The sequence below is a fragment of the Dromiciops gliroides genome, chromosome 5, assembly GCF_019393635.1.
Source record: "Dromiciops gliroides isolate mDroGli1 chromosome 5, mDroGli1.pri, whole genome shotgun sequence".
Classification (NCBI taxonomy): Eukaryota; Metazoa; Chordata; class Mammalia; order Microbiotheria; family Microbiotheriidae; genus Dromiciops; species Dromiciops gliroides.
In genome coordinates this window covers 186,778,818-186,804,064 of record NC_057865.1, presented here as the reverse complement: position 1 = coordinate 186,804,064, position 25,247 = coordinate 186,778,818, and the positions used below count along the sequence as shown (strand labels likewise).

The 25,247-nt window shown below is 37.0% G+C and overlaps 1 protein-coding gene across 1 annotated transcript in view; it reads right to left on the bottom strand.

Moving 5' to 3' along the window:
• Positions 1-14,801: 14,801 nt before the first annotated feature.
• Positions 14,802-25,247, bottom strand: part of EPS8 (epidermal growth factor receptor pathway substrate 8) — a 263,798-nt gene continuing 253,352 nt past the window's right edge. The window contains 4 exon segments of the mRNA XM_043969277.1: positions 14,802-16,078; positions 19,455-19,584; positions 20,610-20,790; positions 24,697-24,922. Coding sequence (XP_043825212.1) covers positions 15,965-16,078; positions 19,455-19,584; positions 20,610-20,790; positions 24,697-24,922 — 651 coding nt within the window. The 3' untranslated portion in view covers positions 14,802-15,964.

Below are 25,247 nucleotides of genomic sequence, written 5' to 3'. Positions count from 1 at the left end.
TGGTATAACTTGTAATCCAAAAAATAGGTCTAATTCATGGGGTTCCTAACTTGGGGTCCGTTGATGGATTTCACCATGATTTCAGGCCTACAAAATAGTGTGTCCAATTTGACATTAGTGTTTGCTAGCCAGTAATGCATGCTTACTTCATAGCTGACTAATACTTGTACACATTTCAGGTAGAAACCAAATGAAAGGAATATTTCCTGAACTCTATTCCTGGTCACCTTAATAGGAAAAACAAATTTTTGTAATGGCTCCTCTTTATTAAACATTCTATACTTGGTTAATCTGCCCTGTCCAGGACCCTGGGTTCAGATAGGTGGCCAGGCCACTATACCACTTCCGGACCATTTCCAAACCATATTGCTTACACTCTTGTCCACCTCTTCCTTCTTTCACCATAACTGAGGTTGCCTCTCCCACTAGGCTATGTTAGGGAAGCTTTGACCTTATGTTGTCATGAACGAGACCAGCATGCCAGTTCCTGAACTGGGAAGTCCAGTAACTTTAAGTTAAATGACTTATCCAGGGCAACACAGATAAGTATCTGAGACTGGATTTGAACTGAGATCTCCTGACTCCTGATCTGGTCCTCTTCCCACTGTACCATCCAGCTGCCCCAAGGAATGGGGCATAATTTATGTATGTTGTTGTTGTTCAGCCATTTTTCAGTCCTGTCTGACTCTTTGTGAGCCCATTTGGGGTTTTCTCAGCAGAGATACTGCACTGGAAAGTCCAGCTCCTGGACTTCTAGATCATGTTGCCCTGCTTTACAATTCCAGCTGCCCTTTATGTGTTATTTTCCCTTATTAGATTCTAAGTTCCTTGAATGAAGGAGGCATTTTCCGTGCTTTTATTTGTATCCCCAGTAGTTAGCAAAAAGCCTGGGACATAGTATGGGATTAAATAAATGCTTTTTTCATTCACTTATTCCATTGGATTGACTACTTTCACTTTGGGGAAATATTGAGAAAAGTGCCTCTTTTACCTAATCTAGAAAGAGAAAGATTTGTCTGGTGTTTTAGAGTAGTGGAGAAAGAAGTGACAGAAAAAAAATAATTTTTTCTTTTGTTAACAGAGTCATTTGGAAGAAATCATTCCATGTCTATGCTGTAGTTCCCCCATTCGTAAATGGGGGTGGCTGTATTTGCTAAGTTATTTATCACACTAGGAGTATGGTGGTGATTCTGTTAGCATAGCATGGATGACTGGGTTTCAAAAAGCCTACTATTGCACAAAGTATTAAAGTAACACAACTATTATAGTATTAGTTGAGGAAGACAAGGGCAGTGATTGTTGTTGTTGAGTCATGTCTGACTCTACATGACCCCATGGACTTTGTCCATGGTTTTTATTTTTGTTTGTTTTCGTTGTTGTTATTTTGGCAAAGATATTGAAGTAGTTTGCTATTTCCTTCACCAGTGTGTCCCCATTTTATAGATGAAGAACTGAGGCAAATAGGGGTTAAGAGACTTGCCCAGGGTCACACAACTACTAAGTATCTGAGATTTTAACTCAGATCTCCTAACTCCAGACCTGGTGCTCTATCAACTGCACTCTTTAGCTATCCCAAGAAAAGTGACAGGAAGAGCCTAATTTATGTATGTTGTTGTTCAGTCATTTTCAGTCTTGTCTGTGACCCCATTTGGAGTTTTCTTGGCAGTGATACTGGAGTGGTTTGCCATTTCCTTCTCTAGATCATTTTCCAGATAAGGAAACTGAGACAAATAAGGATTAAGTGATATACCCAGGATCACAGATGTAGTAAGTGTGCAAGGCCATATTCGAACCCAGGTCTTCCTGACTCCAGGCCTGGGACTCTGTCCACTGTGTCATACCCTTTTTTTTACTTAGTATACAATTACTTTTGTGAAAAATCAGAACATATTTAAATACAAGTTAAAGCACAACAGAATCTCAAAGAACTTTTTTTTTTTTGAAAATAGAAAACTTTTACAAATGTTCCCCTCTTTTTTTTTTTTTTGGGAATATGCTTATCAAAAATAATACTTCTAGAATCAATTTACACTTGCCATGGCAAACAATTTGCTAGGGAAATGCTTTAAAGAGTTTGATCAAATAATCAGTTGAGAAAAAATAACAAAAACAAACAACTCAGAATATGGGAGCACAATACTCCTAGAATTAACATTGTATTATGAAATCAAAACCATGTTTCAAAATTAGATAGATGAATGAATAGAAGAAGATACATGTGGAACAATAAAAGACAATGAAATTCAAACTAGGGAAATCTAAATGAATATGAACTTAATATCAATAAGAGTATTATAAAATATAAACTGGACCACATGACTATAAAAAGCTTTTACAAATATTCTCTTTGTTTTAGAAACTAAGTATAAAACACAATCTCAAATGCATGAAAACCTCTACGAAAATAAACCTATACCATTAATTTCAAAATGTACATATAATAGCATAGAAATCCTATGTAACCTCTGAACTGATACTATTACTCTGAGTGAATTCAGAACACTTTTGATTCCGATACCTAAAATCCCCAATACTCATATCAATACCTTGCTGCTTACTTCTACATTTCTGTAAAATATATACCCTTCCATGGCAAAAGAATCGGAGTCTTGAACTATGTTGATGATTGTCATTCTTATTCGGCTTAAGTTTTTCTTCTTTAACCCCTCTATATTGTCTGTCAGCCTTTTCACCATACAAATGCTTTATAAGATTACTAATTAAAGACAAAAGCAGGTTAGCAAAATTATGAACAAAACGAGCATATCTGGAATTTAAAGGGTTTTCTAAAGTTGTCTCAGAAGCACAGCCAGCCTGGGGAAGGGCTGAGCCTGAAGCTGCAAATGTAGTTAGAGAAAGTTGCGCATGAGCATTAGATCTCTGGACTTCCCAGGCAGGGGAAGCAATGGGCTTAGCCATGGGAGGAGTAGAGGGTGGGGTCTGGAGAGGAGGGGAGGGACCAGAGCAATTTGAATCAGACTTGATTTTGAACTCAGGCCTGGATTCCTCTTCCCCCACTTTGCCTCCAGGTGCTAGGGGATTAAAAGCTTCTAGAGGGTGGGTCATTGCCTCCAGGCATGCAAAATTAGAGCAACAATTAGTGTTAGAACTGGGAAAAGCTGCAGGAATCTCTTCAGGTTTCTCTGAAAAAGCATGGTTGGGAGAGGGAGAGATATTTCCTTGTGTGAGTAAGTTGCTGGCTCTTTTAACAAAAATAAAAAGAAAAATAGAAAATCCACAAAAACAAAGCATTAACATGATCTTATCTCCCATTTGTCTGGTTAAACAGACTAAAATCAAAAATAGGGTAATTAGGGAGTTTAAAAGGTCCATTCGAAAAAATTTAAAGGAAAACACAGCCAGTGCGCCAGTACTTAGCAGTTAAAGGGAGAGGGAGGGGAAATTTCTTACCCAACCAGCAGATCAGAAGAAGACTGAAGTTTAGCTTTCCTCTTCGTGGTCAGCCATCTGTTAAGGGCTAAAATTCTAGCTAGTCTGTCTAAAATATTTAATGAGTGGTCGCCAATAAATTATAAGCTTTAGCAAGAGTTAGACTTTTAAGCATTTATTAAGGAGAATAAGAATTTGGTAAAGAGAGAGAGAAAGGTCTAGATTCCTATCTATTAAAGGGAGAGCGCATTTCTAGCTCCCTTCTCCGCCAGAGTCCAGAGGAAAGAGAGCCAGACCGAGCGCCAGTCTCTTCCTTCCTCCTCCCACTAGTCTGCGTCACTTCCTCCCCGCCAAAGAAAAGACTCCTGGTCTTGCCCTCAAAGACGTTCCCTTCATGGGCAGAACTCCTCTACAGTAAGTATCCAGCAGGTGGCGTTATTCCAATCGTTACAATCTGCTCATAATTTATGAATAAAAATGACAATGTAGCTCATGCACTTTTGGTTCATACACCCATCTAGACTTTCAAAAGAAAATAAAGTGTAACAATTTAATATCAAAGGCTACAGCTTGGTTAATCTGAAGGGAATCTTTAAAAAAAACTAACTTCGGAAAACCTAGGTTTGCCCTACTGATTTAATATGAATTATTTTGGACTATACATGGAACTGCAGCAAATTATGAGCACTCTTCAGTTGTTGATTATAGCTTTCCCCTGGGTCCTCTGATTTCAGTACCCATGAACAGTTTGGAGAACAGTTATTATGACATTCATGTTCTTTCTTAGGAATTCTTCTTTTTGCAAGATGAAGGGATCCTGTCATGAAAGTAGAATAAATATTCAGTAGGAAAAAAATCCTCATCGTTCAGTCTTCCATTTACTTGGAAATAACACATTTTTGTTTTGGATCCCTGTCAAAATGTTGAACCTCAGAAAGGGAATAAGAAGATAGCAGATAACATGAATGATACAGATGATAAAGGTAAAGAATGGAAAGAGTGGGGAAATGTCAAGTAAGGATAATGATGTGAAGGTTTCCTAACTAAACTTAGCTTCCCTGAACAGAATTTTAAAATTCAGTGTAATAACAAATACTAAAGCAAAATCAAAAGATAATTGGGAGAAGTGAGCTATCTGTGATCAAAACCCACTGATCTGGAAAAGAGGATAATACAAAATAATTTATGCATTATTGAGTTTAAGAAAAGTATAACAAACAATAACCACAACAAAAACCTGGGAGCTATATTTCAAGAGGCCTTAGGAGAAAACCGCCAAGAATTACTGGTGAACTGAAAATATATAAAAATAAACTCCAAATTTAACATTACTAGAAGTGAGATTGCCAAACTCCAGAGCTTCCACGTGAATGAAAAACAAATACTGTGAGCATCCAGGAATTGACAAATAATGTACCAAGGAACCATAGTTCAAGTCACACCTTATTACATAGCAAAGATGAGAAAAGAAAGAAAATTGTAGAATTTAATATACCAAAAGGTAAAGAAAAAGGCCTAAAACAATGAACAGTTTATCCTACAAACCTGATCTTGGATAATTAAAAAAAAAAACTAATGAGAAAAAGAATGGACCTTTAATAGAAATGACTTCCATGCATTCCTGTTAATAGAATGAGAGGTGAGTAGAATATTGAAATGCAAAGTCAGGAAATGAAACCTAGAAACATAACAAGCAGCCTGGAAAGTCTAAATGATAATTGATGCTTATATCCAGAGAATTGGCGAATAGACTATTATTTCTTCAGAAACACACCATTTCTGAGGATGAAACAGGGAGGAAAGAGAGAAACACAAGGCCTTTGTGGTGAAGAGAGGAAGAGTGTTTCTTTTTAAAAATAATACTCAATAAATAAAATTGGAAAGAAGAGGGACATTTTTACTATTCATATAATCTAGGTGCCACAAGAGAAGAATATATGGGCATGGAAGTCTGGATAGGGAAAGCAGGGACTCTCATAAACCTTGATTTAAGTCTGGAGAGGAAAGATTGAGGGCACAGGGACTGGGCTAGGATTGGGAGAGGAAGGAGAGGTTTTTAAGAGAAAAAATAGAACTGGTAAGTAAAAAGTCACAGGCAAAACAAACTTCCACTGTAATGGGCCAATTACAGAAAAGGGAAAAAAAGGAATAAAGCAAGAACAAGATCAAGGGATTTTGGTTTGGGTAGGGTAAAGATGGGGAGGGGAAACTAATAGGTTATGATGAGGTAAAAAATACACTTTACAATTATAACTGGAAATATGAATGAAATGAACTTACCCACAAAATTGTAGAGTGTGGAGGAATTGATCAGAATGCAAAAGCTAACAATTTGTTGTTTACAAAGAGACACAAATCATAAAAATTCATACAGACTGAAAATGGGCTAGAGTAGAATCTGTTATACCTCAGATCAATCTAAAAATAATTGGGATGGCAGTTATGGTCTTGGGAAAGGTAACAGTAAAAATAGACATGATAAAATTATACTGAAGGAAACTAATATTTTATTTAAAGTGATCATAAATAATGAGACAATAACAATGTTAAATATCTGCACCAAATAGTTTAGCACCTATGTAACTAAAGAAAAAGCTAAATAATAAACAAGGAGAATTAGACAGAGAAAACATATTGTGGCCACTTTAATGTAGCCCTTTTAGAAGTAAACAAATTTGAGGAAAATAAATAAAAGTCAAGGATAAGAACAGAATATTGGAAAAATTAGGAATTATTAAATTAGAATAAGTATACAAAATTTCCAACTTTGTATGGCATCTTTAAAAAAAACCTGACCATTTACTAGGGCATAAAGAACTCAGAGAAAATGCAAAAATAATAAATATGTCCTTTATAGACCATATAACAATGAAAACCATAAGCAATATGAGAAATTTGAAGAAATGATTCAAAATTAAATAAGTTTAAAAAGGAAAGGAAAGGAAATGACAAAAAGTACATCAGGCACTGTTAAGTTCTGGAGATACAAAGAAAGGCAAAAGACAGTCATGGAAGCTCACAACTGAAGGGGAAAAGTTATTGTTCAGTTATTTCAGTAATGTCTAACTCTTTGTGACTCCATTTGGGGTTTTCTTAGCAAAGATACTGGAGTGGTTTGCCATTTCCTTCTCCAGCTCTTTTTACAAATGAGGAAACTGAAGCAAACGGGGTTAAGTGACTTGCCCAGGGTCACATAATGAGAAATGTCTGAGGCTAGATTTGAACTCTGGTCTTCCTGACTTCAACTGTGCTATCTAGGTACCCTGGGGATAGGAGGAGAAAATGGGAGGAGACACATTAAAAGAAGCTGAAAAGGTGGGGAGGATACTGGTCCCAAACAGAACATGAGGAGTTGAGGAGGTGTGAGTGTCAGGTTTGATGTGATGTTGCAGGGTGATGGGATTCCAGAAAACAAAATGAAATCCAGGGGAGAAATGATGAGATGAATGCCCTGGGAAACTACCTTCAATAGAGGATCTGGAGGAACCTGCCACTGTGCATCCTCCATCCTCTCCATAGTTCACATGGATTATTTGTGCCCATCCTGTGGTAGAGTATTCCAAGCTCTTATTGGTCTGATTAGCCACAGTCAGACACACACTGTAACTTGACTCTAACATAGAGATGTCATTTTGGTCCTCTTTTAGAATGAAGGACAACAACCAACCAACCAACCAACCTCTAATCAGAAGGAGGGGGGAACAGCAGGGATAAGGGGTGCAAGTTTTTAGACTTGGTATCATCTTGTAGATTGAGGAGATTATAGAAATGATTGTATCTGAGTGTGACAATAATGATACCAAATCCCCAAACTCATAACATGAAGCCAAAGGAGTCCATAAAGAAAAAATGATATTTCTAAGCAAGTACAATGATGGCAAGGAAAAACAAGATCTAAATGAACTGGGCATTCAACTATTTAAAAAAAACCTAGAAAATTAGCAAATAACTTCCAAGTATATGGAAAAATAGAAATTTTAAAAAATGAGATAAACAAAATTGAAAAAACACAGTTTTTAAAATTGTAAAAAAAAAAGGTAAGGGCTAGGTTTAAAAAATAGAACTATTAGCATAAACATTGAATAATAAAGATAATTACTGTCTCAATGGACTTGGAACTTACTTTTTACTTTTATCAACTCCTACTGGTCTACCATATTACCAACTTCTAAATGATTAAGTTCATAGAGAAAATTTGCCAACTCTCATTTTATTTGGACTGTAATATTTACTATATTCATAGAGTATTGAAGAAGCATATTTTTAGAAAGCAACCTATGTTTGTTTGTTTGGTTGGTTGGTTTTTTATCAGTTTGGTGTTATATTTCAGCCATGGAGGGAGCCCAAACGAAGCTGGTTGAGTTTGAATGCTGACAGCTGCATTTTGAACAAATTTCTTCTATTTCATTTCTAAACTTGAGCTACATTTCTGCCTTTTTAGAGGAAAAAACCAAATCAAACAAAAAAGATGTTGAATAAGGATGACATCATCTGTATTTGTCTAAGTATTTTACCATTTGAAAGCATTTTCACATCTGTTATTTATAAGTGGAATACAATCCCTTTGAAGGCAGGGATAGTTTTTAAGATCTGCCTTCTCAGGACAGGGTATATCCAATACATTATGTATTTAATTAATGTAGATTACATTCAATTTAATCTGAATCTGAATTGGTAGTACTTCATAAGTGACACTGTAAATATAGAATGAAACTTTCGAAACTGATTTATGACAGCCAGAAGGCTGATGAAATTTTAACTTTGATTGGAAAATGAAGAAGTACAGTTTGGTTCAAAGAAAAGAAACGCTGGGATTTCAACTCTACTCATGACCTACCATGGACTTGTATACATACCATTGAGCTCAAGTCACCATGATCCTGAGTATCTTTAGCTGCTAGTACCTGGCTTAGCGATCTACATTCTTGGTGCTTATTCAAAGTTTGTCCAATTTGTCAAATTGATTCCCTGTTGCTTGATTTTCTCATCAGTTAAAAATAACAAACTGCCTTGCAAACACTAGAAGAGAATACTGAATGTAATAAGGAGAACTGCTAACATTATTCTTATTATACCATTTTTACCCAGAACACTGGTTCATATGTTCCTGCATTCCTCTCTAGCCTACAGTGCTGACTCATCTCCCCAGGACTTTGGCATGGAAACCTCTTCACTCTGGGTGGTTCCTCCACCCTTGGACTCTTTCTTACATTAAAAGTACCTCGTCCCTCTCAAGCCTCATCTTCTGCTTGGCTGTTTCCTCCCAGAACCTTCCATCTGAGGAGGAGACAACGAGGACAAATATGTCTTTATTCTTCTCCAGGCTGCATTGCTGACTCATCTCCATAGGATTTTCTCTACTTCTCTTTCCCCTTCCCAGTACCCACCACTTTTTAGCTCTCTTTTCTGTATTATGTTTCCCCATTATATTGTAAACTTATTGAAGGCAGAGACTCTTTCTTTCTACTTGTTTTTGTATTTCCAGAATTTAATACAGTTTCTGGTACTTAGTAGGCACTTAACAAATTCTTGTTAATTAATTTAGTTTACTACACCTGTTGCCACATGTACGATCCACAAGGTTCAGACACCAGGCCCCTGTGTTAATGCCAAGACAACAAGGTAATGCTGAGACTGTGAAATGAGACTTGAAAGTGGAATTTTGAATATTCCACTTACTTTCAGTCATCAATATAGCTCCTCTATTTACTGATTCTCTACTAGGACTCATTAATTGTTAGCAAAGTCCTACCTCTTTTTACTCTATCAATCCCTGGAGTCAAGACAACACCCTCATGATGTCATTTGTCCTCTTCTAAAACAAAGGCTGAACAACAACAATGATCTTTGCTCCACATCACCACTTCCATACTCTCTCTTCACCATTAGTTTTTCCTCCTTTGAGGTTTAACGTACAAATGTGTCACCCAATCCAGACACTGTTGACTCTTTCTACTAACCCCCAAGACATTCTCTTTATTTTTTCAATGAGTTCAAGGCCTCCTTCTTCTACACTTATACTTGGGAACTTCAGCATCTATTGATGTTTTCTCTAATCCTTTAACCTCCTGATTTCTCAATCTATCAACCTCCCATAATCTAATCCTCCAATCCACCTCACCTATATACAGAGATAGCGTTCCCCTTGATCTTATCATTCACAACTATTACCCTTTCAGGTTCAAGTACTCTAATATTCCTATATCTCACCATACTTTCCTGTCTTTCTATCTCTGTGCCTTACACCTCTTAAGCCTATTCTTTATTCTCACCATGATCTCCAATAATTTAATCCCTTAATACTGACCCATGCCATTAGCTGTTCTGTCCCAAGTTTACTCCTTTTTCACTCTCAACACATTAGTGAACCAACTCTATTCTGCACTCTCCCATATTCTGAAATCCCTTGCTCCCTTGTCCAATTGCAGTTCGTACCCCAAAAGCCAACAGCCACCTCCTTACTCTTACTCCAACTGCAATATTGCTTCTGTTTCTGCCTTTGTTGTTGAGTAAGGATATTCTTAATATACAAAGCGGTTTGCCCCAGCCTATTTTACCCATTCTGTTCCTTTTGAATAAGATGAATATTCCACTCCAGAGCCTCATTCAAATCATGGTTCTCATCCCACCAGGTCTTAGTGATACCTATGAGACTAAATTTACTTCTTTGAATTTGGATCTCTAGTTCACCTTGCTTGTTAACCCCAGACTCCAGATAAGATAAATTCCTGTTTGTCATCTAAATCTCATTACAACCTGGACCCTTCCTAGCACATACACACACACATGTATATATACACGTGTGTGTATATATACATATATTTATACATACATACATATATGTGTGCGTGTATGTGTATATGTATAGATATAGATATATAATTACTCTCTGTGCATCTTATGATCCTGGCCTGGTTGATGTTACTCACAGGTGACATTACAAGTGTCACCTCTGTAATTTACATTCTCTCTCTATGTCTGGAATATTCTACCTTCTCAACCTCCTTCTCTTAGAATCTCTGCTTTCCTTCAAGATTCATGGTAATGTTTTACATAATCATACACGTATAACCCATATATGATTGTTTGCTGCCACAGGGAGGGGAAAGGGGAGGGTAGGAAAGAGGGATAAAAATTGGAACGCAAAACTATAAATAAAAATGTTTATTATTCAAATAAAAGATTAAGCTCAAATGCCATCTTCTGCAGAGGGCCCTTCCTTATCTCTTCAGATGCTTTATATCCATTCTATTCATTTTGTGTTCATTTAATAATTGATTGATCTGGTGCTTGGCACAATAGACAAAGTGCTGGGTATAGAGGAAGGAAGACCTGAGTTTGAATCTGGCCTTGGACAATTATTAGCTATGTGACTCCTGGGCAAGTCACTTAACCTATTTCTTTTTATTTACCATTTTATTTTTTTCCCAATTACATGTAAAAGCAATTTTTAACATCCATTTTTAAAACTTTGTGTTCCAGAGGCAGATAGGTGGCACAGTGGATAAAGCACCGACCCTGCATTAAGGAGGACCTGAATACAAATCTGGCCTCAGTCACAACATTTACTAGCTGTATGACCCTGGGCAAGTCACTTAACCTTCATTGCCCCGCCAAAACAAAAATAATAAAAAATAAAACCAAACCAAACCAAACCAAACAACAACAACAAAAAACCCTGTGTTCTAAATTCTCTTCCTTCCTCCCTCCCCACTCCCCCTTTTAAGAAGGCAAGCAATTCAGAGTAAGTTATATATGCGTAGTCATATAAAAATTTCCATATAAGTCAGGTTGTGAAAGAAAACAAACAAAAAAAACCTCAAGAAAAATAAAGTAAAAAAAAATTATGCTTCAATCTGTATTCAGACACCATTAGTTCTTCCTCTGGGGATGGATAGTATTTTTCACCATAAGTCCTTCAGAGTTGTCTTGGATCATTGTATTGCTGAGAATGGCCAAGTCAATCACAGCTGATCATCTTACAATATTGCTGTAACTTTGTACACAGTACATTTCACTTTGCATCAGCTCATGTAAATCTTTCCAGGTTTTTTCTAAGAGCATCCTGCTCATCTTTTCTTAGAGCAAAATAGCGTTCCATCATAATCACATACCACAATTTGTTCAGCCATTCCCCATGTGATGGGCATCCCTTCAATTTCCAATTCTTTGCCACTAGAAAACAGTGGCTATATATTTTGTACTTATAGGCCCTTTTCCTTTTTGCTTTTTTTTTTTTAATCTCTTTTTGGATACCAACCTAGTAGTGGTATTTCTAGGTCAAAGAGTATGCATGGTTTTATAGCCCTTTGGCCATAGTTCCAAATTGCTCTCAGAATGGTTGAATCAGTTTAAAACTCCACCAACAGTGCATTAATGTCTCATTTTCTCCATATCCCCTACCACATTTTTCATTTTTCTATGCTGTCCTATTATGCAATCCAATAGGTAGGAGGTAATATCCCAGAACTGTTTTGACTTGCATCTTTCTAATCAATAGTGAGTTAGAATATTTGTGGCTATAGATAGCTTTATTTCATTTGAAAACTGTTCATATATTTTGATCACTTATCAGTTGGGGAATGGCACTTATTTTTATAAATTTGACAGCTCTCCAAATGTTTTAGAAATGAGGCCTTGGGGCAGCTAGGTGGCGTAGTGGATAAAGCACTGGCCTTGGATTCAGGAGTACCCGGGTTCAAATCCAGCCTCAGACACTTGACACTTAACTAGCTGTGTGACCCTGGGCAAGTCACTTAACCCTCATTGCCTTGCAAAAATTAAAAAAAAAACAACAAAGGGGCGGCTAGGTGGCACAGTGGATAGAGCACCGGCCCTGGATTCAGGAGTACCTGAGTTCAAATCCGACCTCAGACACTTAACACTTACTAGCTGTGTGACCCTGGGAAGTCACTTAACCCCAATTGCCTCACTAAAAAGAAAAAAAAAATTAAAAAAAAAAGAAATGAGGCCTTTATCAGACAAACTTGCTTCAGAAATGTTTTCAGTTACTATTGCTAACTTATTTCCCTCCTTCCTATTCCCTCCCCACACCATTTACTCTATTCTCTATCTCCTTTCATCCTGTCCCTCCTCAAGTGTTTTGCTTCAGATTGTCCCCTCCCCCAATCTGCCCTCCTTTCTATCATACCTTCACCCATCCTCATCCTTTCCCCCTTCTATTTTCCTTCAGGGTAAAATAGATTTCTATACCCAATAGAGTGCATATATTATCCCCTCTTTGGGCCAATTCTGATGAGAGTAAAGTTCACTCCTTCCCTCAAACCAACCCCATCTTCCCTCCACTGTATAAGCTTTTTCTTGCTTCTTTTATGGGAGATAATTTATCCCATTACACCTCTCCCTTTCCCTTTCTTCCAGTGCATTCCCCTCACCTCTTAATTTTATTTTTTAAAAGATATCCCTTTCACTTAACCTATTTCCATCAGTTTCTTCATCTGCGAAATGGAGCTAATAATAGTGTCTATCTCCCAGTTCTGTGAAGTTCAATTGAGATGATAATTGTAAAATATTAATACAGTGCCTGGAACATAGTGGGTGCTACATAAGAGGTTAGCTTATTATCATCATCATAAAAGTATTATTTTATTTGTGTATATACCCTGAGACCATGGGTTTAATTATTGATTTCCTTTATTAGATTTTAGTTCCTGAGAATTTCTGGGCATCTCTACTTCTGTACTTATGTGGAGACATTTATTTCTCTCTTTCATTTGATAAGATTTCTAAGACCATAGAGAAACACCCTTGTTAAGTGTTTACCATACCTGGCTAGGAACCAGCATTACTATGTTTTAAGCTGTGATATAGAAATAAAAATCCTCTTCTTATGGCACATCTTAGCAAATTGTTGTCTTCTTCTACTGCTAAACACATAGGGTATTTTGGACTTTACAGATAATCTTTTGGTTTGTATCAGAGTCTTCAGTGATTTTCAAACAAGAACTCAGTTGAAAAACAAGGTTGGGAAAAAAGGAACTAACAATTAATCTGGAATCTTTCCTCCATATATCAAACAAGCTGTGTTACCCTAACCTTTTCCAGCATTCTTTGCCCCCTCAGAATGAGGAGAGAAGAAAACAAACTATGAGAAAGGTAAGAATGATATTCTTACCAATAATGAAAGGTATTTTGGAATTAAGGACAAACTTTTCTTTGTGGTTTTGGATCTTCTATAGGAACTTCTTCAATTTCTAGGGTTGATGTATTTGGTGTAATTTGATTCACAAACAACAGAATTGAGAAGACCTTAAAATCCTCTTCCATGTCATCTCTGTAATAGAAATTCTCCATGACACTCAAATGCTTGAGTGAACAGAATCTCTTGTTTTACTATCATAATATCCAGTTATGCAGACAGTCTATAGAGGAGGGATCCTTAACACAGGATCTGTAAACTTGCTTTTTTGGGTATGTCATGATAACTATATTTCAGTATATTCAGGTTTGTTTTATTTTATGCATTTAGAAACATCATTATGGAAAAATTAAATAGATTTCAGCAGCCAGCCAAAGTTTCTTTAACACAAAAATGGTTAAGAACTCCTGCCATAGAATTTATCCAACAATACATATATTTTGAACAAATACTAGAGATAGGCCCTAAAATTGAATGGGAGGAAGAAAGTTGATTGAATTGCATTTGTAAAACTATGCAGTGCTTTCAAAGACTTCAAGAAAATTCCTGAAATAAAACTCATTTTTTAACATCAATATTTCTTCTAGGATTACTATGACATGGTTACAAAAAGTAGAAGATTGTAGTCTCTGAGAAATTAAAACTGTGGACAAAGAACAATGTGGTGGACATAATCAGGCTGCAGCATAATAGAAATGATCAGTTTGGCATATAAAGTGATATTAAAGAAACAATTACCAGAAATCAAAAGGTAGGTCCAGTAAATAATGAGAGTAAAGGATAAGAGGTGGCCAGCTTGGGAGTAGCAGCACTGGTATATTGATGCAATGCCTCAGATTGAAAGGAAGGCCCTTAGCAGAAACATCTTTCATTTTTTCCCTTTATGTTCCTAGTTCTTACCACATTTCTCTTGAGGAACTTGTAGTGTAATGGAGGGCAAAGACATGCACAAAGAACTATTGCCAGAAAGAAGAGTCAGATAAGTGCAAAGAAGAGGTCCAAAGGGCTCTGGGAAATCTGAGGGCAGATACTACTTTAACCTCTGAGAGGTAGGAGGGACAGAGAAGAAAAGCTTCTTAAAAGTGTAGCTGCTGAGGGGGCAGCTAGGTGGTGCAGTGGATAAAGCACCGACCCTAGATTCAGGAGGACACAAGTTCAAATTTGACCTCAGACACTTGACATGTACTAGCTGTGTGACCCTGGAAAGAAATAAAAATCACCACCACTACTCAACTCTCCAGTGACAAAGACACGAGTAATTGACATACAACAAGTATTGTTTATTGCAGACTTTCAGCTGACATGTGAAGAAGGCACTATGAAAATTAATGAAACTAGATAATCTCTCTAAATGGATTTATGTTAAAATATACAACATTCTTACATAGCCTCTGTTTATATATGTGAAACAATAGAACATTTAGTGACAAAAATCATTGTTTCCAAAAATAACATTTACTGGGGACTGGGATTTTTTTTCTTCTCTCTTTATCTAAAATTAAAACATATATAAATTAAATACTTTCTTTCAGAAAGAAAACTTGACACAGATTAACACCTAAAATGGCCCAAACTTCCTCCTTACTATTCTCCCTCAAATAAAAAATGGAGGCTTTCACTTTAGGAAAAATACTGTGATACACATCGAGACATTTTCTGGAGATTTCTTTAACAGTGTAGTTTTGTTGCATGTGTATATTTGTGTGTTTGTGTTTGTGTCTATATTTTCCGCTTGTGCTTTTTCATATAGCATGATTTGTAATCAGTGAAACAGGAACTAAATAAAAAACAGGCTATACAGGATGTGTTATCAACAGAGCCATGATAAAAAGTACACTTCACAAAACATATCTATTTATCAGAGGCCTTGTTGCACTTTTCAGTTAGTTCAAATGTTTCATCTTTTCAGAGATTGGCATTAAGAACTTTAAATAAATCTGCACATCCTGTCACTGAACATGTGAGATTAGAGACCTGAGTGAGCTGAGGCCCAAACTAAAGCAGGCAAGCACAGACACCATTGTGACAGATCAAAGTGAAATGATTTGAATAAAGAGCTGCGCACAATTTACTACTATCCCTGCTCTGTTGTCACAAATCCAAAGCTATGAAATATGGCTGCTTCATTGTTGAGAGGGAATGAAATAATTGATTGAACAACACAACTCTCATGTTGCTGGATGGATGAATATTTTTTCAGTTAAAAAATCAGTTACAAGCTCTTTAGTTTTATATACGTATACATATAAAATACACAGGCCCAATGGCACATCCAGCTGCTGACTCAGGTCTTCATTGTTCCTCTACTGGCAAAAAATGATGTGCACCAAAAAATATCAACATGACATTCCCTTCATGGCTTCCTAAAACAAAGCATTTTGGAATAATGCCAAGAACATTGGAGTTAAAAAATGATTAGTGACTGTTTCCTTCATCAAAAGATTCCACTCCTGAATCGCTGGCAGCTGCGCTTATTTTTTCTTGCCGTCTTCTCATAATTTCTTGAAGCTCTGAGCTCCCGCTGTTGTCCTATAAAACAAAACAAGTTCACAAACAATGGTTACTGGGTTGTGTGTGGGATGAAAGTCTGTAAGGAAATAACTCCAATAAGTGCTCTTCTGTGCTTTTCATCTAATAATAGGGTATTGTGGAAAGAGAACAGCATTTTGAGTCAGAAGACCCAGGTTTGAGTTGTGACTCTAATTATTCCTCATGGGTTGTCACTTCTCTGGACTTAGTTTACTCATCTGTAAACTGGGGGGTGGGGGGGAGAGATGTTGGACTAGAAAGTTTTTATGCTGCCTTCTGACTTTTAAAATTCTATTTTCATATCCTGTGAACATCTCCTTTTGGGGTGAACCTAGGGTTGGCCTACCCATTAAGCTCTATTCTTTGGTTATGGCTTGAGGAACTTTTTAAAAACAGCTATCTAGGGGCACCTAGGTGGCACAGTGGATAGAGTACTGGCCCTGGAGTCAGGAGTACCTGAGTTCAAATCCGGCCTCAGACACTTAACACTTACTAGCTGTGTGACCCTGGGCAAGTCACTTAACCCAATTGCCTCACTAAAAAAAAACAAAAAACCCCACAAAAAAACCAAAAAACCAACAACAAAAAAAATCAGCTATCTGAATTATTATCTTTATCTACTAAATATGGTATGTCCTTCACTACCTACTACAACAGAATTCAGTGAAGATCAATAAGGCTACGTGTAAATATGAAGTGCTATGAGCACCCTGTAAAGAAGGAGGTGATGAAAGTATAAACATCAGTAGAGCATAGCAGAATATCAAATATACCTGTTGGGATCAGAGACTAGACATATTTTCATTAAGGAGAATTTTCTACCACAGGCATGGATTGCTGCCAGAAAATAACTGATTTCCAACCTCTTTATTCCTGTGCAGTTCTCCTCACTGTGGTCACTTATGCTTCTCTGATGGTAGACTGACTCAGGCAACATTATTTTATTGTTTCCACTGTTTGTGAAGGGTACAGAGATGAGGAGGAAAAAAGGAAAGGAGGGGAGAGACTACCTAGGGAGCTGAGTCCTACTTTACTTGCATTAGTAGGCCAAAGAGGTATAGAGGAATGCAATTTGGTCCTTCTGAAACCAATAAGGCATCTAAGGATCCAATTTAAAGAACAAACTCTAAACTGGATTGTTAATTGTATTTTGGAAAATACAATTTCTCTTGATTAAGAATGGTTGTGGGGGCAGCTAGGTGGCACAGTGGATAGAGCACCGGCCCTGGAGTCAGGAGTACCTGAGTTCAAATCTGGCCTCAGACACTTGACACTTACTAGCTGTGTGACCCTGGGCAAGTCACTTAACCCCAATTGCCTCACTGAAAAAAAAAATGGTTGTGGAGTTGTATATATCAATCTATTCTGCTTTCAACTGGTTAACTTCTCAATTTACATAATGTGCATTTAGGGATAATCTGGGTAGCTATTTCAATTTCAAACCATTCCAAAACAATTCCAAAGACTCTCTTCCTTCTGATGTATTATACTCATACAAAGCTACAGGGGCTCTGAAATACAGCAATAGAAAATGTACCATTCATGTGGCCCATTTTGAGGATCCAGGGAGATTTAAGGTCCTGTATCCATTAAAAATTTGAGAAGTAGTTTGGTAATAAAGATAGAAGGCAGAACTCAGAGTCATAAAGACCTCTTAACAAACTAGCTCTATGTCCCAAAGTAAGGCATTTGACCTCAAAGTACCTCAAGTACTGGGAATGTAAGACTATTTTGCAGAGCAGGTTTGAATCCACCATTGACAGGAGTTTCCTCATCAACACTTCCCTGTATCAAGAAAATCACTCACACACACACACACACACACCCTTAGCTTTTAGGTAAGTCTCTTATTGGGCAATCATATAATTATAACTGGAATAGACTATAAAGATCTTCTAGGCAAACCCCTTCATTTTATAGATATGGAATCTTAGGCCCCTAAAGATTACTGATTTACCCAAGGGTCACGCAAGGAATAAGACAGCAGAATCCATCCTCAAATCGGAGTTCTTTCTCTCTGAATCTAGAACTCTTCCCATTATACCCTGCTACCTGGGGGTGCTCTTAGCCTAGGAAACTTTACTCTCTGGTTTACATAGTGCCAACTATGATAAGAGAAAACTACAAAATCACCACATAAGGATACATAATTCTTGAGACCTTCCCTCCCTTCCCCCTCTACCACTTGATGCATCCTTCCCTGGCTTATTATAAATGCATAAACCACCCTAAAATATTCTTGGTCAGAAGCAGATAACATTTAATTTTTTTTCCTTTTTAAATGCCTATTCTCTTAAAAATCTCATAAAATCTTAGGAATTTATAAAGGGCTTGTTTTTTTTTTAAATCTACCCTTGATATAAAAATATGCACAAAGATAGTCAGCCAAAAAAAAATTCCCTTTAAGATATAAATGATGCAATCAGCAGGATGAGATTTAAATGCCGATTCTTAAGATGGTCTGGATGACCTCTTATGGTTCCTCCAAGCCTTTTCATATTATATTAAAACATGTTATCTTAGTTCCCTGATACTGAAAACAAGCAGACAGAAATGTAGGAAAGTTCCAAAGCTTTAAGCCAAAGGATGGATCCCTGAACCCTGTCCATAATGCCCTTGTGTTATGGCCTGAGTTGCAAATACTACCTGATGCCTAGGGAAGGTTTTTGTACCTCGGAGGAGTCCCATACGGTCCCATACATCTTGTAGAACTCACAGCTAAGAGGTATAGGAGATTCCTAGAAAGCTCAGCCATGCCTTTAGGGATCCTAATCTGGCACAGGCATCACTCAAAGACCCAATGCCTTTGCCTCTTTGTCTTGACTTAGGTACAACACAGACACCTTGGTCTATAAAACCAGTTGTCCATACCTTTGAAATCGATAACCTACTAGGAGCTATGGACTAAAAGTCAGAGAGAATAGAAAGAAATCAGGGGCAGATAATGATGACATCTAAATCCAAATCAGGTTATGTGTAATTTAGTATCGAATGGTATTGACTCCTAAACATAAAGTATGGATTTGTGTATTTAAAACTATGAATTGTGACAAAAATCACTTCATAGATGCAGAATGAGAAAAGGTCTGCTAAAAGGCAGTCAGGCCTGATGCTATATGAGCAGTATGATGAGATCACTCTATTGAGTGGTCAACAGCTCTGTAGTGGCCCCTTGTGAAATGAAATGGCTATCAAAGATGAGGAAGGGGTAATCAAAAGCATCAATTTCACAAAAAGAGAGACACAATTAAGTTGTGCAGGAAAAGGAAATTATTCATGAGCATAGTAGTGATTTTCTGTCTCCAGAACTATCAATCTGAAGACAATATTATTTATTACTGCTGAAACATAGCAGTTTATGTTGACAGAGTCTTACCTCTAATGCAGCTTTCTGTACAGTAATTTGGCTAAAGACTCTAGCCCCTTCAGGGCAAACAGTCCTCAGTTCGTCTTTATTGAGAGAGAAAAGTTGTGCACCAGTGAGCACTCCAAGGCTATTGACAGTCCTAAAAAAAAGACAAAATATAATGTTAAAATATCCAGGATAAGCAAAAAGTCATCAAACCCAGAAAAAGGGTGTGTGTAAGAAATTTATCTTTTCAATACAGGCCTTTTTTGGGGGGGCGGGGGCACATTTTATTAACTAGAAATCTCTGTTAATTGTTAATTCATACCAGTTAATAGTACAATTCAAAATGATGGTTATGAAACATTATAAAATGCTGTTGTGTCTTAAAAATCATTCTCCTTCATAGCATCCCATTGAGTCCTATTATATTGTAAAAATTAAAAAACTGGTAATCAGTGTACTGTGTGTTTTGTAATATTCTATTACCCAGAGCTAGATAGTAGGAAATTTATACTTTTTCCCTGTGTCTCAGGGGATATATTTCCCCCCCAAAAAAATCTATTGGGATTCTGTGGTTTGATAGACAACTAGGAAATAAATCAAAGTTTATTTTTTTTGAAAAGCCTTTTAGCTCACAGATGAGATCATGGGACCATGGGATTAGTAAGGCAGATGTGATCTAATATTGTGTCAAATAACCTTTGGAGGGAACTTGTTTCTATCTGCCTGAGCAATGAATGGTACCAGTGTAGGATACTTATAAGTATGTTCTCTGTGGCTTGGAGGGTCCTTCTGCTGATTCAGCTATCTCTATACAAGGGGAAGGAATGATGTACAGGTCCCAGTGCTACTGTCAGTTTATCCTAAGGAGCGCAGAAAGGAATAGATATTCCACAAATAGAAAGACTGGGTCAAGGGCATTGCCTATTTTTGCTTCTTTCAAATATTTTTAACATTTACAAAGTGCTAAAAAAAATAAAACAGTTATTTACTATGGGGAGAATATATTGTACTTTCTAAAACCTTTTTTTAGTATCATGTTAGTGTTTGGGGGGAAAGAGTATAGTCTACCTTCTAAGACCTTTATTTAACATCACTCACATTAACTTAACGTTTTTTGGGAAGAAGGGGAATATCACATATTCAACTTCTAATGGGGAATGTTTACAGAGTCAGACTTACACTGCGTTGAATCCCTTGGATTGTAACCACATCTTCACATCCTCTGGTGTGGAATCATATGTGATATTGACAACAGGCACATTCTGTCGTGGCACATGGAATTTTTTCTGGGCAGCACTCCGACCAATTGTCAGTCTATGAATAAGCTCATCTTGTACTTCCTCCATCTGAGATTTCCTTCCTACAAAGAAAATTTTACACCTTTACTCTCTTACATTAGAGAGTTCAGATCTTTAGAAATGGAAGAGATCATGGAGATCCATATTATAATAGGATGAGCATCCTATCATTACAGACCTAGGTCTAGAAGGGACCCAAAAGGCTATTTAGTCTAACCCCTTTATTTTACAGACAAGGAAATTGAAGCCCATGGAGGTTGTTAAGGAAGTTATGACTTGCCCAGAGTCACACTTCACAAGAATCAGAGGTAGAATTTTAATCCCTGTCTACTGACTCCAGGGGTAGTGCCCTTCCCACTGTACCACCTTCTCTACTCTTCATTTTGCAGAGGTTGTGTATTGCCCAAGATTACACAGTCAGTAATGATGAAGTCAAGACCGGTCTCCTGAATTTTTATTTTAGTACCCTTTAAAAGACAGTTTTGAATAACTTACATACTGGTTTTCCCTACTTTTGGTTGCAAAGAGAATCAGATGAGAACAGATGGATGATAAGGAAAAACAGACAAAATATTCACTGACAGAGTCAAATTCTTCCCCCTTTTGCCTCCCCTCAAAACAATCTCAAACAGGGGTAGCTAGGTGGCGCAGTGGATGGAGCACCGGCCCTGGAGTCAGGAGTACCTGAGTTCAAATCCGGCCTCAGACACTTAACACACACTTACTAGCTGTGTGACCCTGGGCAAGTCACTTAACCCCAATTGCCTCACTAAAAAAAAAAAAAAACAATCTCAAACAACTACAACATTTACATCTTTGGAGATGATATACCAATTAGGACTTTTTAATAGAACATAAGATAAACCAACTTGCATTGCTGTACCCCTCCCAAATGTAGACATTTCAAAGGATCAAATATTTTTTAAAATTTACCTGAAACAAGAATTTTTCCTTGACAAGTGATAAGGAAAGCAATATATTTCATTTTTTAGGCAGATCTGATCACAATGCAGCTTTTCTTTATTTAAGCTGAATCTCCCACCCTAAAACTTCCACATACTGGACCCTTGGTCTACATTCTTAGAACATGTTAAATACTCTTATTAATCATCCGATGATATTTCTTTCCAATAACTTGAGATTAGGAAAGGGCTCAATTGCTCATTTTGTCTACCCTGTTTTTGTCCGTAAGATAAAGTTCAACCAAAGGTTAGCAGATCCTTTCCTAATTTCCTCCTGTTGTATTTTGACATAAGTAGAGTAGTAAGAGTAGTGGGCAACAATGGATCTCGGTCCTCATGATCTATCACTGAAAATACACAGTGATCTGTGTCCAACTTGACAGTAAAATATTTTCCTAAAATGTAGATGAAATGCAGAAATTGATTCAAGGAAACTACTTTTTCAAAAAATCTTAAAAGGAAAAATTGCAAACATGCTTGGTTTACAAAAAAGAAAATCAAAGTGCATACTTAAAGCCCATCTGTTTGTATGACATCAGCAGTTTGACAAATCTAAAGTTCTTGAAGTACTACAAAAGAAAACCATTACATCAATTTAAGATGCTTTTAATATTATTTGTAAATGAAACAAAGCATATGGGTAATTTTAGGCAGGCTTGTTTATATTTTATATGCAATAAGGAAATATCCACTTAATGAAAAGCATACAAACATGGTGAGTCATTTAGTGTCAGGAAGTTTCTTAGTTCATCATAATATTCTAATTATGCCTTTTCCCCATTGGATTATTCTCCATTTCTGCATAGCTGAACATAGTACACACTGTTCCAACCTAAAAACTGTTCTAAATGGATACTGGGTTTTGGTGAACTTTGATCTAAAGAATTGAATTTTAGTTCTACAATGTCAAAGATCATCATGTTAAGAGAAAATAAATGAAACTCTATGGACTTAATTAGAAAAACAACAACATGGGATTGTGATTTTCAAAGAGGAAAATGTTCCTTAGGGTATACTAGCAGAAATATTCTTTTGGAATTTCTCATTTAAAAACATGTTGTTGGTTTTGTTTGTTTCTTTAAATAACAAAAATTGAAAACACATGTAGCATGCACATGCACACACACACACACACACACACACACACACACACACACAAATCCCCTTAAATCCAGCTTTCAGGGCCTCTTTTGATTACAGTGAATGTTACTCCCTGTTTATGAAAAACCACTCTTCCATAAGCTTCCTGCTATACAAAACAGTAATTTACAAGAATTAAAATCTGAGGTTCTTGAATAGAATAGCTCCTAAGAAAATAAATCTATGAAGATAGATCAATTGTTTTTTTTTTTAATTTAAAGCAAACTAGGATGGGCCTGAAGAAGGCAGGTTGGCAGAGATGAAAGAGAATAGGAGTTGGAGGCAGGAAACCTAAATTTGAAAGCCAACTATTCCACTTACTATCATGTGACACCATTAAGCCTGTTTCCTCCATAACTGTAAGAAGTGTTTTATAAACTTTGTACTATTATGAAAATATGAATTATTATTACTATCAAAAAGCTCCCTTACCTTATGAGAAAAGAGGTATAGGATATACCCATGAGAGTTACCCACATTTAATAGAAAGCAGATGGATGACTGAGGACTTGTCAGAAAATAACCAGGAGAATGAGGTAAGAGCAATGCCACAGAAGCCAAAGAGGGAGAGTGTAACCAAGAAGATGAGCTGATCAGCAGAGTCAAAAGTTATTGGGAAGTTAAGAACATTGAGGACTGAGGGGAAAAAATACGGATTTATCAGTTAACAGATCATGCAATCCATCCATTATACCAACTAGCTTCCTCTAATGTGGAGAAGAGGAGAGATTGCCTTGCTGTATTAAGAGCTTAGTTAAAATTGTATAACACATTTGAAGAGGACCCAGTCAATATGTTTCTGTAAATTCCTCCAGTATTATTCAGCAGTATATGAGTAACAGTGGAGAAAGTGAAAGACAGGAGTAATCCAGAGGTTTGAAAAAGCATGACTGGGGCAGCTAGTTGGTACAGTGGATAAAGCACCAGCCCTGGATTCAGGAGGAACTGAGTTCAAATCCAGCCTCAGACACTTGACACATTAGCTATGTGACCCTGGGCAAGTCACTTAACCCTCATTGCCCCACAAAAAAAGGAAAGAAAGAAAAAAGAAAGAAAATCATGACTGATGATAGCTTGGAAAATATAGTTGACAGCTTAACTACAAGGTCAAGATTGGAAAGGGAGGAAAATGAAGCCAGAGCAGGGATGGTGGACAGACAAAGCACTGAGGGATTCATGGACAGGATGCAAAGGTGAAGAGAAAGAATAGCTTTAGGGCAGCTAGGTGGCACGGTGGATAAAGCATCAGCCCTGGATTCAGGAGGACCTGAGTTCAAATCCGACTTCAGATACTTGACATTTAAGTAGCTGTGTGACACTGGGCAAGTCACTTAGCCCTCATTGCTCCATGAAAGAAAGAAAGGAAGGAAGGAAGGAAGGAAGGAAGGAAGGAAGGAAGGAAGGAAGGAAGGAAGGAAGGAAGGAAGGAAGGAAGGAAGGAAGGAAGGAAAGACAAAATAAGAAAGAATAACTTTAAGGTGAATGAGGCCCAAGGACAAATGGAAGGAAAATGAGGGTAAAATATGAAAATTTCAGAGTTCTTTATCATGAAAGAAGAATACAATACAGTTTGTGGCTGTTCCTATGTGTGTCTGAAGCAGAACAAAGGCATTGATTTTAGCAGGTAAAGAGGTTGATGACCTGGGTCGCCAGAGTATTTGAGAGGATTGAAACATGCATACAGAAGTCCTCAAATCTGAGGGCAGAGGTTCCTTTCAATGCTGAGAGACTGTGATTCTTAAACAGGTTTTTCAAACTATCTGAAAGACTTAAGTTAATATATAACTTTGTATACTGAAAGATACTTATGTTAAAAAATGCTTCACTCATAATAAAATTGGGTATGCATTTAATCCAGAAACTTACGGTCTACAGGAAGTTGTTTATGCCTCTGGCTGTCTCGGACAATAGCGCCTGCGCTATCACTGGAGTTGCTGTTCTGGCGAGTTATATTTGCTGGTACCTTTGACACATTAATAGGAGCTGGTGCAGATGGTGGAAGAGGGACAGGGGCTGATGCTGGTACAGGAGGAGGCGGAGAAGGAACTGAAGGCGTATCAGCAGGTCTGGGACCATAGTCCATTCTTTGTTTCTAAAGAGGCAAAAAATGATTCATTTATCAACAGTTTAAAATAAGAGCAAGCTTTAAAAAAAAAGAAAAAGAAAAACCTATACATCTTTCTATATAGTTGACATTTATACAGCACTTATTATGTGCTGGGTACTGTGCTAATAAGCACTTTACAATTATTATCTCATTTGATTCCCACAACAACCCTTGAAGGTAAATGCTATTATTGTCCTCATTTACTGATGAGAAAACTGAGGCAGAGGTTAAGTCACTTCCTCAGGGTCATACAGTTAGTCAGTTTATGAAGCTGAATTTGAATGTAGATCTTCATGATTCCAGGCCCTTC